The 16,529-nt window shown below is 34.8% G+C and overlaps 1 protein-coding gene across 1 annotated transcript in view; it reads left to right on the forward strand.

Annotated features, from left to right (window-relative positions):
• Nucleotides 1-15,374, forward strand: part of LOC123552817 (cleavage stimulation factor subunit 3-like) — a 135,898-nt gene extending 120,524 nt beyond the window's left edge. The window contains exons 29-33 of the mRNA XM_053540940.1: nucleotides 3,061-3,201; nucleotides 5,017-5,168; nucleotides 6,090-6,292; nucleotides 7,281-7,349; nucleotides 8,140-15,374. Of these exons, the coding sequence (XP_053396915.1) occupies nucleotides 3,061-3,201; nucleotides 5,017-5,168; nucleotides 6,090-6,292; nucleotides 7,281-7,349; nucleotides 8,140-8,252 (678 nt within the window). The 3' untranslated portion in view covers nucleotides 8,253-15,374. The remainder of the gene's footprint in view (nucleotides 1-3,060; nucleotides 3,202-5,016; nucleotides 5,169-6,089; nucleotides 6,293-7,280; nucleotides 7,350-8,139) is intronic.
• The last annotated feature ends 1,155 nt before the right edge of the window (nucleotides 15,375-16,529 follow it).

Here is a 16,529-nt window from a genome sequence, read left to right on the forward strand (position 1 = left end):
CTACTCATCACGGATCGGTGTCTGTGTCACACCTTGGTTAAGTTTTTCGTACCAGTCCACATTTTGACAGTTTTTTGAGATAAAGCTTTGAAGCTTCCAACACTTGTGTACCATCATCATGTCCAGTTTTAGGCAAGAGTACATAACTCCATCAAGGATTTTGGCTGAATTATGGCCCCTTTTAACTAACAAATCTTGGTTAAGTTTTTCGTACCAGTTCATATTTTGTGTAAAATGTTTGACATATGGTTTTGCAACTTTTATTACTTGTTTATTATAACAGTCTCTATCTGTTGGCAAGAGTATATAACTCTGTCAACTATTTTGACTGAATTATGGCCCTTTTTGGACATGGAAATTGGTACAATTTTTGTACAAGCTCATGTTTTGTCGAAACTATTTGACATGTGGCTTTGAAACTTTGAACACTTGCTTATCATCATAATTTCTATCTGTAGGCAAGATATGCAAATTTTGATTCCATACCTCATATTTTTATTTCGATGTAAATGAGATGTGAAACCAAAATTTGTAATCCTGTTTGGTGCCATATAACCTATACTGTGTTGGTGCGCCGTAAAACCCAAATAAATAAATAAATAAATAAATCTGTAGGCAAGAGTACATAGCTCTGTCAACTATTTTTGCTGAATTATGACCCTTTTTGCACTTGGAAATCAGTTAAGTTTTTCAAACTGGTCCATATTTTGCCTAGCCAGTTTGTCATATGGCTTTGAAACTTTGACCACTTGTTAACTATCATAGTCTACATATGTAGGCAAGACTACATAACTAGGACAAGGACATTAGTTCAGTTATGGTCCTTTTTGACATAGAAATTAATTAAGTTTAACATACCATTCCATATTTTGTCTAAACTGTTTGATATATCAGTTCTTCGAATAGTCGAGCGCGCTGTCAACAGACAACTCTTGTTAAAGGTCACAACACACTAAATATCTGTTCTTCTTTATTCTATATAAAATTGACATATTTCCAATGGCCAACCCATCTTAAATGTCTGTAACTTATATTTTTAGCAAAGGCTCAAGGTGAGCTTTTGTGATCGCATGATGTCCTTTCGTCCTTCCGTCTGTGTTACATTTTCCTTCAGACAGCATCTCCTCTGAAACCACTGGGAATTTAAAGAAACTTAATAGGAATGATTCTTGGGTGGTCCTCTCCCGAAGTTGTACAAATGATGTTCCAAGCAGAACTCTTGTTGTCATGGCAACCAAAAGGAAAAACTTAGAAAATCTTCTTGTCCAAAACCGCAAGGCGTAGAGCCTCAATATTTGGCATGTGACATCATCTAATGGTCCTCTATGAAGATAGTTCAAATTATGCCCCTGGGGTGAAAAGTGGCCCTGCATCGGTGGTCCCAAATTTTACATAAACTTATATAGGAAAAAAAAAACTTCAAAAATCTTGTCTGAAACCACAAGATCTAGGCCTTTGATATTTAGTATGTAGCATTGCCTCGTGGTCCTCTACCAAGATTGTTCATATTGTTACCCTTGGGTGAAAAGAGGCCCTGCCCAGAGGGTCCAAGTTTTACACGATCTTATATAGGTAGAAATTTTAAAAATCTTCTTGTCTGAAACTGCAAGGCTTAGGCTTTTGATATTTGGTATGTTGCATTGCCTATTGCCTAGTGGTCATCTACCAAGCTTATTCAAATTATGCCCCTAAGTTGAAAAGAGGCCCCACCCAGGGGGTCCCAAGTTTTACACAAACTTATATAGGAAAAAACTTGAAAAATCTTCTTGCCTGAAACTGCAAAGCCTAGGCTTTTGATATTTGGTATGATGCATTACCTAGTGGTCCTCTACCAAATTTTTCAAATTATGCCCCTGGGGTGAAAAGAGGCCCTGCCCTGGGGTCCCAAGTTTTACATAGACATATAGGATTTTTTTTTAAAATCTTCTTTTCTGAAAGTCCAAGGCCTAGGTCTTAGATACTTGGTTGTAGCATTTCCTAGTGGATCTCTAACAGGATTTCGCAAATTATGCCCCTTGAGTGAAAAAAAAGGCCCCGCAACTGAGCGTCACTTGTTGTATGAGTTATATCGGAAAAAATACTTCAAAAATTATCAGATCATATTTCCTAGATTGTTTAATTATGATAATTATATCTTTTTTTTAAGATACAGCTTTGAAATTTGGATGACATGTACAGTTTTGCACACCAATCTTAACACTAACTTCCAGTGACCATGAATGTGACCTGCTGACCTACTATCTTAATATTTTATCATCAGTTTTACATTTGAAACATCTATCTCATATTACTCAGGTGTGCGATCCAGGGTCATCATGACTCTCTTGTAGAATATTTTCGGTACTGAATAAAAATCAGAAGAAAAGTGGGGGTCATATTTGATATAAGAAAAATATTTTCAGTCAAACACACAAACTGTAGAATCAGCTAAAAAATGAGACCCCAAATTGTAGTGGTGGTGTATGATCTAAGTTTCCATGACAAATTCATTCATGTTATTATTTCATGAAAATGCTACCTACATGTCAAGCATAGATCTGTCATGTGATTTCATCAAAAAAAAAAAGCAAAGAAAATAAGGAAAACAGCTCTACGGAGCAAAAAAATGAATGTTACACTTGTCAGACAATTTAAATTTGAAAGACAATGTTACACTTGTCAGACAATGTTGAAAAACTTTTTAGACATATTGTCAAACTTGTTAGGCACTGTTGAATTTGTAAGACATTTGTAAACTTGTTAGACAATGTTAAACTTAGATAATGTTAAGTTTGTTACACATTGTTAAACTTGTCAGACAATGTTAAATTTGTCAGACAATGTTAAACTTGTCAGACAATGTTAAATTTGTCAGACAATGTTAAACTTGTCAGATAATGTTAAATTTGTCAGACAATGTTTAAATTTGTCAGACAATGTTAAACTTGTCAGACATTGTTAAACTTGTCATGCATTGTTACACTTGTTACACACTGTTATACTTGCTAGACATTCATTTCAGTTATTACAGACTAATAATTTCAGGTAGATTTTGTTCATGTTTTTTTTTTTTTTTCACAGGGAAAGACAGGTTTTCCTTGGATCGATGCAATCATGGTGCAGTTAAGGGAAGTAGGCTGGGTGCACCATCTAGCCCGGCATGCCATTGCTTGCTTCTTGACGCGGGGAGACTTATGGATATCATGGGAAGAGGGATTCAAGGTACATGTCAAAAAACTTTTTAGTCCCTAGAATAAGGTCAGCAATGATGCAGAATATTTAAGTAATTTGTCACCTAAAACTTCTCATCAGGTTTTTCTTATCATCTGCATTATGTATGAAGTTTAAGAATTTAGATTTTGTAGGGATTTAAAAGCAGCTCATGTATTACAGATAAGAGAGGTATCGTATAGCTTTACAATATCGAAGTACTAGAACCACAAACAAGGAACGGTCCTTATTTTTAGCTCACCTGTCACAAAGTGACAAGGTGAGCTTTTGTGATCACGCAGCGTCCGTCGTCCGTCGTCCGTCCGTCCGTGCGACCGTGCGTCCGTGCGTGCGTAAACTTTTGCTTGTGACCACTCTAGAGGTCACATTTTTCATGGGATCTTTATGAAAGTTGGTCAGAATGTTCACCTTGATGATATTTAGGTCAAGTTCGAAACTGGGTCACGTGCGGTCAAAAACTAGGTCAGTAGGTCTAAAAATAGAAAAACCTTGTGACCTCTCTAGAGGCCATATTTTTCACAAGATCTTCATGAAAATTGGTCAGAATGTTCACCTTGATGATATCTAGGTCAAGTTCGAAACGGGGTCACGTGCGGTCAAAAACTAGGTCAGTAGGTCTAAAAATAGAAAAACCTTGTGACCTCTCTAGAGGCCATATTTTTCACAAGATCTTCATGAAAATTGGTCAGAATGTTCACCTTGATGATATCTAGGTCAAGTTCGAAACTGGGTCACGTGGGGTCAAAATCTAGGTCAGTAGGTCTAAAAATAGAAAAACCTTGTGACCTCTCTAGAGGCCATATATTTCATAAGATCTTCATGAAAATTGGTCAGAATGTTCACCTTGATGATATCTAGGTCAAGTTTGAAACTGGGTCACGTGGGGTCAAAAACTAGGTCATTAGGTCTAAAAATAGAAAAACCTTGTGACCTCTCTAGAGGCCATATTTCTCATTGGATCTTCATGAAAATTGGTCAGAATGTTCACCTTGATGATATCTAGGTCAAGTTCGAAACTGGGTCACGTGCGGTCAATAACTAGGTCAGTAGATCTAAAAATAGAAAAACCTTGTGACCTCTCTAGAGGCCATATTTTTCAAGAGATCTGTATGAAAATTGGTCAGAATGTTCAACTTGATGATATCTAGGTCAAATTCGAAACTGGGTCAACTGCGATCAAAAACTAGGTCAGTAGGTCTAAAATTATTTAAATCTTTTGACCTCTCTAGAGACCATATTTTTCAATGGATCTTCAAGAAAATTAATGAGAATGTTCAGCTTGATGATATGTAGGTCAAGTTCGTAACTGGGTCATGTGTGGTCAAAAACTAGGTCAGTAGGTCGAAAAATAGAAAAACCTTGTGACCTCTCTAGAGGCCATATTTTCACGAGATCTTCATGAAAATTGGTGAGAATGTTCACCTTGATGATATCTAGGTCAAGTTTAAAAGTGGGTCACATGCCTTCAAAAACTAGGTCATTAGGTCAAATAATAGAAAAACCTTGTGACCTCTCTAGAGGTCATATTTTTCAATGGATCTTCATGAAAATTGGTCAGAATTTTTTATCTTGATGATATCTAGGTCACATGTGCTCAAAAACTAGGTCACTTTGTCAAATAATAGAAATAACGACTTCATACTCAGTTCAACACTGGGTCATGTGGGGATAGGTGAGCGATTCAGGACCATCATGGTCCTCTTGTTTTATATATAAAATCTGTACATCTTCTGATCTTTTAAGGAAACATTGTGAACAAGTGGATGAGCTTTAAGAGACTAGGAAGAAACCTCTATCATATTTCAGGTATTTGATGAGTTATTGCTGGATGCTGATTGGTCAGTGAATGCTGGAATGTGGTTATGGTTGTCATGCAGCTCATTTTTCCAACAGTTTCTAAACTGTTACTGTCCTGTTGGTTTTGGAAAACAGGCAGATCCTACTGGTGACTTTATCAGGTATACTATCTATAACATTAAGAGGGATGCAGGAGAGACCAAAACTTATTTTTGGACATGGGCCCATATTTCAAGCTTTTTCAAGTTGATATTTTTCAGTAAAATTACATGAAAAGTATATTTTAAGGAACAGATATTGTAAATCTTCAGGCTTTTGATTTTGCATAGAAAACTGTTATGTAAGAAGATATTGCTTTATTTCTTAATTCTTTAATTTCTTGATTACCTGCTACTTACAGATAATCTAACTTGAACGTTAGGTCCTTGTTCAGTGCTTTCTAAAAATTTCCATTGTTCAAACTATAAAATGTAGGTAAAATATATTTACTGAAATCAGTATTACCATACAGTCGACATTGTATTAAAAGACCGCCAAAGGGACTGCTAAAAAGTGGTCTCTTAATGAAATGGTCTCTTACTGAATTTCAGTGAGGTGAAGAGAAAGGTTATTTTTAACTGTAAATGTAACTGTATTTATTATGAACATACATATATGTATATATATTTACAAACTGTGAACATTATAGCTGGATTGTTCGTCAGTTTGACTGTTACAAAGGTTAATTGCATTCAGGCAGGTGCAAAACGTACATGCTAATAACACAGGTGAAGAAATGCCCGGCGTGAATTTGGTACCCAGTTTCTTAATAGATACTTTTGTTGAATATTTTAACTGTCGGGACTACATTAATGTGGTCACTAGTCATTGAATAAAAAAGTCATTTAATGGAATGAATTAATTTACTGAAAACGTTCGGGAGGGATTTTGACCGGTCGTTTAATACAAAAATCGCTTAATAGAGGTAGCCGCAAGTACGATGTCGACTGTATTTATAGAGATTTAATTTTCATGGATTTTGTGCCAGTAAAATTAAACAGCTGACAGTAAGTTGTTAATGCCTTATGTTGCATTTTGTACAGGCATTATTTACCAGTGTTGAAAGGTTTTCCACCCCAGTATATCTATGAGCCTTGGAATGCTCCAGAAAGTGTACAGAAAGCTGCCAAGTGTATAGTGGGCAAGGATTACCCTGTTCCCATGGTGAATCATGCCGAGGCCAGTAAACTCTGTATGGAGAGAATGAAGCAGGTCTATCATTCACTCATCAAAAGAAGAACAAGAGGTAAATGTGCTTCTCCTCAAACAGCAAAGGAAATAAGTTTTGTCTCCATATACATGTATAGCACAGTTGATATGGATTTGCCTCCACAAATAGCACAGTAGATAAGGATTTGCCTCCACAAATAGCACAGTAGATAAGGATTTGCCTCCACAAATAGCACAGTAGATAAGGATTTGCCTCCACAAATATCACAGTAGATAAGGATTTGCCTCCACAAATAGCACAATAGAAAAGGATTTGCCTCCACAAATGCACATTAGGTAAGGATTTGCATCTGCAAATAGCACAGTAGATAAGAGTTTGCCCCCACAAATAGCACAGTAGATAAGGATTTGCTGCCACAAATGCACATTAGGTAAGGATTTGCATCTGCAAATAGCACAGTAGATAAGGATTTGCCTCCACAAATAGCACAGTAGATAAGGATTTGCCTCCACAAATATCACAGTAGATAAGGATTTGCCTCTACAAATAGCACAATAGAAAAGGATTTGCCTCCACAAATGCACATTAGGTAAGGATTTGCATCTGCAAATAGCACAGTAGATAAGAGTTTGCCCCCACAAATAGCACAGTAGATAAGGATTTGCTGCCACAAATGCACATTAGGTAAGGATTTGCATCTGCAAATAGCACAGTAGATAAGGATTTGCCTCCACAAATAGCACATTAGGTAAGGATTTTCCTCTGCAAATAGCACAGTAGATAAGGATTTGCCTCCACAAATAGCACATTAGGTAAGGATTTACCTCTGCATACAGTACAGTTGATAGGGAGGTTGTCATGACCAGGATAAATTGTGTTTCAGTTACATTACCTGTTTGAATTATGTTTCAGTGACATTACCAATATGTATGATATTTTTCAGTTACATAACCGGCATAGATTACGTTTCAGTTGCATTGCCAGTATGAATTATATGTTTCAGTTACATTACCGGTTTGAATATATGTTTCAGTTACATTACCGGTTTGAATATATGTTTCAGTTACATTACCGAAGCAGATTGTGTATGATTCGGATCCAGATATGACGGTGGAGGAGAAGCCAACAAGAGGTAAATAAAAGTTAATTATTCAAAGCTGAGGCAATAGTTTTCAGTATTATACATCAATATTGAATAGCTTTTTGATGATATTTCAGTTCTCGGACTTCATGCAGTAAATGCTTCATCTGGGTCGATATTTTATTTCTCAGACTTCATGCAGTAAATGCGTCGTCTGGGTCGATATTTGATTTCTCAGACTTCATGCAGTAAATGCTTTTCGTTAGGTCATATTCCAATTCTGAGATGTTATTAAGTAAATGCTTTGTTTTAGATGATATTTCAGTTCTTGTATTCATGATATACCGTTTATATGAGATGTTTATATAATATCGTCATGGAGATACTGATGGTACTAACAAGGGGCAAATACTTACTGCATAGTTTAGAGTTTTTTCTTCACATGACCTTGCACTGTAAATGTGATACTGACTTGGCATGCAGATCTTTCCTTGGAAGGAAATTAACCGATGATCAGTTTCTTTCTGTGGACAAAACATTGTCTTAGGGAATCTGACAGTAAAGGGATGAATATACACAAGGGTATTTGACAGTAAAGGGATGAATATACACAAGGGTGATTGACAGTAAAGGGATGAATATACACAAGGGTGATTGACAGTAAAGGGATGAATATACACAAGGGTGATTGACAGTAAAGGGATGAATATACACAAGGGTGATTGACAGTAAAGGGTTGCATATACACAAGGGTGATACTATGTAACAGAAATCTATAATGTAGTTTCAACTAAGTTTTACATTTGACAAGTTCCTGTGATTTTCTTTATCATAAACATAGGTAACCACCCTTCAAAGGCTGATGTAATAACCAACGAGGAAAGCGTAATGCTGGGGCAGCGATCTGCAACATCAGACAGTGAGAGTGATGGACAAATCTCTGTGAAGGCATGACGCAGCATATACAAGTGAATCAGTTAAAGTAGACATGCTTACTTAAGCATGATTAGAATATGCTTACCCCCCAGATTAGGCACAGTGGACAATAAAAGGAAATTCTGAACTTAAACATGAACAATAAAGTTGAATTGTGTATCTACATACGTGTTTGAGATACATTGATTTTGTCCTGTCTATCTGTCCATCAGTCTGACACAAGAGATTGTCTGTATTACTCTGAAACTACAGAGGGGATGTCAACCAACTTTTTAGAAAGATTCAGTGTGCAGAATAGTTTGGCATTTCTTTTGCATTCTTTGGTTGATTGATCTTTTACACAGTTGTAGTCCCTATGATGTCATTCTATAGATAAAGTATGTTGGGACTACTGCTCCTATACTACTGACTTGATGTAGATTGTTTAGTACCAAGCCTATTTTTAAGGGTTATTTTCTTTGATTGAATTTTTGAACAGTTAGGTGCCTTCGGGGGGAAAAATGCCATGTATCACTATGTTTACTCATTAACGCCGTCATTTCTTCATCAGTCCTATATCCTAGACTGGACAAGTAAGTTGTAAGTTATGTGCCCTAGAGTTTTCTAAAAATGCCATATTTTACTGTTTTGCAGTCTAGCACCTTCATTTCTGAACAAATCCTCAGCCATGACTTTTTTCTTAAAATTGTGAACAGTCTTTAACTACTGGAATTCTTCTTAAAATTTTCAAGTTTTAGTGTTGTTTTCCCTAGAATTGTGAAATAAAAAGCATGATATTGAAACAATTTTACACTAAAGATATTTAGCATTTGCATTATTCTGCATGTAAATTTTCTATGGTTTTGGATCCACATAGCTGCAGTACAAGAGTATTTTGTGTTTTGAAACGGTTTTTGAATGGTGAAGGATTTTTGTGTTTAAAATGATATTATTTGTTGTTAAACTGGCATATACATACAATTTTTCACTTCTGAATGTTTGTTTATGGCAATTGCAAAACGTCGTATGATAAGAGATAATCTCATTGTTACACATTAAACAACAATATAGAAGTTAGATGTAACAGTGTACAACGAGGAATTGATTTTGTTCGATGTTGCTCACAACAGATTTGCAGTCATTCTGCACATGTCACAAAATCATCAGAGTTCACGGCAAAAATGGCAACTTATTGTATGCCCGCACACATTAAGTGTATACATATTATATATAATATGTATACTATACTGACTAAAGGTTAAGGTTACCATAGTTATAAAATATATATATTAAAGATACTAGTCATATACCGAAGTAATATATATTACAGGCGTTTCAGATGTTTTTAGTCACTGTCGATTTTATTATCTGCATGTTGTACTGATGTAAGGGTGCATTTAATTGGACCATAAGTAGTCCAGATTCTAGCTTTAGTTGCCAATTTAGTGAGTGTATATAATATTTCTTTTACATGAAGATAGGTACAATACTTGAGAACCACTTGACTCAGAACCTTAAAACTAGGTAGCATGACTAGGGCTTATGATGTGGATGCCAGCTAGAAGTTTTGGGGGTCAGTAGGTCAAAGATCAATGTGACACAGGGGCCTGAACGTTGGAAATGATTTCCGCCCAATAACTTAAGAACCACTTGACCCAGAACCTCAGACTACTTCTTGTTGGGTCAGTAGGTCAAAGGTCAAGGTCAAAGGGGCCTGAACCTTGAAAACAGTTTCCATTCAATAGATTGAGAATAACTCGACCAAGAATCTTCGAAGTTGATAGCATGATTCGGCTTATGAAGTAGATGACCACAATGGCTTTTGGGTCAGTAGGTCAAAGGTTAAGGTCCCAGTGACCTGAACATTGAAAACTATTTCTGCATGTGAACTTGAGAATCACTTGACCAAGAACCTTCAAACTTGATAGCATGATAGGCATAATGAAATGGATGACCCTTTTTGTTTTTGGGGTCAGTAAGTCAAAAGTCAGTGCGACAGCCTAACCTTGAAAACTTATTCCTCTCGATAATTTGAGAATCACTTGACCAAGTATCTTCAAATTTGATAGCTTGATTGGGCTTATGAAGTTGATGGCTCTTACTTTTTGGGAGGTTAGTAGGTCAAAAGTCAAAGTGATCACAGGACTGAAAATGGGACAACCTATCATTGGGGGTGGGGGAGCATACTTGTTTTATAAACAGCTCTTGTTTTTAAAGAAGGAAACTCGACCATTTTGTAAATTGCCTCTTTGAACATGATAACCAAGTTAAGGCCAGTCACTGAATTTTATACAGCAGTTTTACATGATGTACTTTCTTTTCGGTTTGTTTGAATATACTATTGTATGATTATAAAAATGTGCATTTAAGCATATTGTGTATTGTCAGTCAGCAATACCATGTTATTGCTTATGTGTATTGATTATTGTCAGTTTGCATTACTTTGTTATTTTTTTACCTGTTTTAATTATTGTCAGTCAGCAGGACCCTGCCTCTTTTAACTGCATCCATGCTGCCCTTACAAAATTTATGACCTTAGATTTGTTGCTAAATCCAGCCCTGTCACCTCTCATTTCTTTGCTAATTTAATCGCTAATATCAGCTCTGTAAATAAAACTTGCATGGTATATATGAAGTGCATGTATCATTTTTTTTTTGCAAGTTTTTAATTACAATAAAATTGAAATTAACAGACCATTGTATGGTTTATATCAATGCAGCCTGATCATTTTACAAAATCACCTGAAAATATATTTTGAAAGCAAGAACAAGTTAAGAATGTCCATTTACATTTGGTGTTACACCCATCGTTGTATGCATTATTTCCATTATTCCTTCAAATAGGCTGACTGACAGCATAATTTTTTATGATAAGTAATTTGCTCTGAAAATCAGTAAAAACTCTAAATGCTATTCCTCTACCTTGCCATAACTGAATATTGCGATTTTCAGATGATATTTCAAAAGTGTACACATACTAGAATCTGGATATTGCATTTTTGGTAAGAAATTAAGTTTAAAAAATAGTCTGCCACTTTTCTTTAAATTAAATATTGAGGACAGACATTCTTTTTGTATGGCTGGATAGACTAGTTCACATATCACAATAGTTGTTGTTGTTAATCTTCTTTTAACCGCAAGGTCATGGTGATGACTGACGCCAATGAACACATGTACTGTTGTTGTTAAGTTGGTACTGTATTCTCAAGGTACTTTTACTCATGTTACTTATATGATAGCTTGAATTTTTGAGTATTGGTTGATGCTGAACCAGACCTTTTGTATTATAATATAACATGGTCTTGGTTCCAGCACCCTCCTTTTTTTTTTCATACGGGTATTTATATGATAAAACTTAAAATTCATTATATAAATGTCAAAAAAATGCTACCAGTGTTAGGATACCCTTCCTATATAAAAAAAGGACTCTGCCCCTTTAAAACAGCTCTTTTGATGCCCCGTGCAAATTCTATTGAACTGTTGGTTTGTCTGTATGTCAGTCTGTATAAACCAGATTGCCTACAGTCAAAATTAATGACCCGATTTTGTTCATACCTGCATTTAATAATCCTTGAGGCAAGACGTAAAAACCGATCCATATATGAATGACCTTGACCCCCATATGACCTTCACCTTTAAACTTAAAACCTTAATAACATTTTTGGTGCTAAGGCCCACATAAATGACCGAGTTTAGTTCATAATGACACTCAAGAAACCTTGTTACAAGATCTGCAAACTGACTTTCATATGATCGTCACCTTTAAACTTAAAACCTCAAAAACAAACATCATTGGTCATACACCTGGGAACATGATTTTGTGTTTTGAAACACAGCTCCTTCTAGAAATAACACTAAATAAAGTATTTGAAATAGATTCATGAAACATTATGGATTATTGTTAACCATGTGAAGTTGTGCACCTAGGGTTTTATTCGGGACTTTCCGCTCCTCCATCCCTGCACACAAGTACATACACACACATAGAGAAAAAAGTACGCCCAGTTTATTTGATACACAGAGAAAAAAAGTACTCTCAGTTTATTTGATTTTGTGTTTCTTGATGATGCTATGAAGTATACTTACCCCCATGTGTTATCACATCCCCAACACAAGGTAATGTATTTAATGTTGCATTATAAATATTATATAACCATGTAGCATCAGAAAGTGAGGGCCCCAGTGTTCAGTGGACACACATCTAATTTATGTGAATTGATTACTGCTAGTCAGCAGTACCATGCTATTGTTTATGTCTCCAAATATTATATTTTCAATTCTACCAAGTCCATTCATTGTTAAAAAATATAAATAAAACAAAAAGTATTTATTGAAAATCTGAGCTGTATTTATTTTTGAATATTTTCTGAATTTATTTATTTCCTGATAGTAGACTAGAAAAAGCTACATTTGTCAAGCTGTACAAATTAGATTGAAAATAATGGGAATTACAGTTATTTATATCATATTGTTGTAAATTGTTATATAAATTATTATATTTTTAGTATTTCTCACTTGTGATTTTTTGTTGATAGTCAATACTTCTGCTCTAAAATAGAGCCTTTCAGTGTACAACACCAGCCCTGTGCATAATTTTAGACACATTTATGAAATATTCAAGTGTTATTTGGGATCTGCGTACCAGAGATGTGTACTGTATGGTCTAGAAGCTTCTCTTATTTAGATTTATTACTCCCAGTTCCTCAGAAAACAGCTTGCCACATCATTTCATTATTATTGAAAGAAGGGCAAACTAAAAATGGATTTTGTATCGGAGTCATTGTCCAAACATTTATAATGCTGGAGGAATTATCTATCAAAATTGGAACAAAAATATGGTAGTTTGAAAGTTACGAAAAAGGCTTACGTTACAGTTCTCCGAGTTGCAGATATAAAGCATGGTAGATTCGACTCGTTTTTGAGAAATTAGTCATATTGAACTGTGTCTGTGTTGTCATATGTTATGTAAAGTACATCCTGTGTGTGAAATAATGTCATCTTTGAAAGGCCCCTTTCACACCTGGCATTCAAGATTACACACAGGATGAAACCAGAATACTGTGAAATCATTAGTATTCATGAGGGACTGATTTTCGTAGATTTTGTTGTTGACTCAATCCATGGAATTGAATCACAATAAACAAGTAAAATTCTTATTCATTTTATGTAAAGAAGTTGAAATCCACAAATTCATATCGCCACAAAAAAGATTCAGGCAATATCACAAAATGTTATGCCCACGAATTAAATAATTTCACAGTAGTGATTTTAAATTAAAGAGTGTGTTAATCACCAATATCTCCTGTACATACCATGAAAATCACACCAATTGTGTAACGTGTTTAATAATCCCTCCTAGACCCACCAGGTCAGGGTCAGAATACATGTATTTTACCTTCTTCAATTAAATAAAATTTTAAACATGTTATAACGAAGTTCTTTCTGAAATGAGTAATGTGTAAATGGTAAAGACGTCTGGCCATCTAGAATATTTCTAGAAGATTCTGATTCTAAAATGCAGATTCAGGAATGTATTATTTTTAATTGATACACACATTTGTTGTATTGTAAAATTCATTTAATATTTCAGTAAAATTGCCATCCCTGAATTAAACATTACAGTTAGTCTAATAGACCCTTTGAGCAATTTGCAAATGTTAATTCCAGTTCCAAATTTACCAAATAAATAGTGTTAAAGAGCTAAGGAAGATACCGTATGGAATGAAACTGAAAAAAAAAAGGTACTTAAAGTTCTCATTGTCAAACCAAAAAGTGTTTTGAAGTTATTTGGTCATTAATTACTTGGCAATAAAATGATTACTTTGACTAAACAAAACAAACTAAATTTTGTCAGATTTTCCGGAAATAAATGTCAAAAGAGCTATATTCTTGGGTAATTGACTAAAAAAAGTTGAGATTTTCGCATTTTGTATTAACAAAATTAATACTGTTCAAAGTGGTATATTCAGTGCAAACACCAGACAGTAGATACATCTGGGCATATATTATGGATGGGACATTGACTAAAATGTTCAAAACAAAATCTCTTTTTGAGTAAAATATATCCTTTTGATTTAGAAAGCTAAATGACACCTATTTTTCACGTCATTGTGCCATTCCCTGAAATAAAGCACTGCATAGTCTGCTCAATGTGATTTAAAATCTTTTTGCTCAGATATTTATGAAACTTCTTTTAACAATTAAATGATAAATGCTCAAAATTGTGCCTTTGACATACTTGTTACATGTATATTTATTGCATCTAAAGATATCACTTCTGCTAATCTGATCACAGAAAATAATGGAATCTCTGTATCGATGTTTGAATTAAATGCCTGTTAACAACTTAAAATTCTTGTTTATAATTTCATTACAGTTTGTACAGAATGTGAAAAGGAATGACCTAAACTGAACTGTTGTAAAGGTACCTCATTTTTGTAACATTTTCTTGTTTCCTTTACAAAAGGAATAACATATTTGCTACAGAAATAAGAAACACTATTGTGATTTTAAAGTTAATGTGCTGTAATTTGTATATGGATTGTGCTGTAACTTGTATATAGATTTATATTAACAGGTGCTTGAGTTTTTGGCCTTTGTATAGTCGGGATTGTTAAGGATCCGTTCTTTTCTAGAAGGCCATTTTGTAGTAATCACTCACCTCTCCATCTCTGAATATCTTGTCAGGGTTTTAGCTTTGTTTACCATATTTAAATGTATAAACTTAAAATAGAAAAAAAAAACACATTACAACATCGTAAGAAATATTTAAAGAAATGGTTTTCTATCATCCGGTTCAAAAGGGGTTTGTCTACTACAAGGTCTTTGTCCATCGTCAAGGTCACAAGGGTTTATTCTATCATCAAGGTTAATAGGCATTTGTTTGTCATCAGGGTCCAAGGGGCCAACATTGAAGTTTTGGAGAGGATGGGGTTGTCTGTTATGTATCTTGTTATATTTGTATGACATGCTCTCAAAAAGGAAGCTTTTTATATATAATTTACCTCTTACAAAAAACAATTTAAAAGCTGTTCAAAGGCCAGAATTTCAAGCTTTTATTTTGTGATGATTTGTTATTGTTATGGTAATTGTTTCCAATACATTTTCATTGTAAATATCATAAAATGATCATCTGTCAAATAAAAATAAAGATATTCTTTATATTGTTGTCGTTTTTTCATTGAGAAATTATTTTCATTGTCCCCACTTTATAAAAGAAAACAGGGTAATAGTGGCCTTAAGTCACTCATCTGACCTTGATATATGTATGACACTGAATCATGAATGGTAACAATTGTATTTAGCATAAACTAGTGGCCCTTAAAAGTGGCAAAGTGCCACCATTTAGACAAATTTCAGAGAAGATCTTAGAATGATGCTACAGACCAATGAAGATCCAACTGTGCAACCAAGCAGAACGGTTTGAACAAGTTTGGAAGAAGACGACTCCAAAGAACATCCAAGCCAGGTTTCATGAACTTCCACCACACAATTTAAGAAGAGATGCAGTCTAAAGGAAAGTATAGACAGACAAACGGATGCCGAGTGATCACAACAGCTCATCCCGGCACTGTGCTCTGGTGAGCTAGTAAAAGCACAATCTGTGTCCGACCTGTTACGAGGTAATGGAATGTGCTGCGCTGCTTAGGTTGCATTTCAAAATAATATTAACTACAAGATTTAGATGGAGACAGTTGAGCCAGAAGCTGGTAGAGGTAGAAACAATGTTTTATGTTTTTGTTCTTTTAGAACATAACATCATTTATTTATCACAAGCAAGCCAAAGCAAAACAATGATCATCCAGAAACATTGACTTTTCAAACCGAATATACTGGTATGTTGTGTCACAATGTATAATGGAAGGTATCGGCAAGTATTTAGTAGGAAATAAATGCAGGCTTTCAAGTAGTCCTACTTTTTCCTACTTTTTAGGTCTGTTCCTACTTTTTTGGAAAAAACCTACTATTCCTGTTTTTTTATCAAAAGAAGAAAAAATGTGTTAACAAATGTTGTTAGTCTATTTGTATAATGAATTTTGTTACATAATGTAAGGACTGCGGCTCTAGAGACCTTTGATATGTTGCTGGTGAACTCTTCATTAGGCGAGTTGAATACTGACCTTGATATTGTAGCATAAGAGGTTGCAGGTAGCTATGTACAATGGGGACCTCAAAGCATCATGAAAATAGAACAAGAGGGCCCATGAAGGCCCTGTATCGCTCACCTGACCTATTGACCTAAAGATCATCAAGATTAACATTCTGACCAAGTTTCATTAAGATATGGTCATAAATGTGGTCTCTAAAGTGTTAAAT

This window comes from Mercenaria mercenaria, chromosome 4 (assembly GCF_021730395.1).
Source record: "Mercenaria mercenaria strain notata chromosome 4, MADL_Memer_1, whole genome shotgun sequence".
In the NCBI taxonomy this organism is placed as follows: domain Eukaryota; kingdom Metazoa; phylum Mollusca; class Bivalvia; order Venerida; family Veneridae; genus Mercenaria; species Mercenaria mercenaria.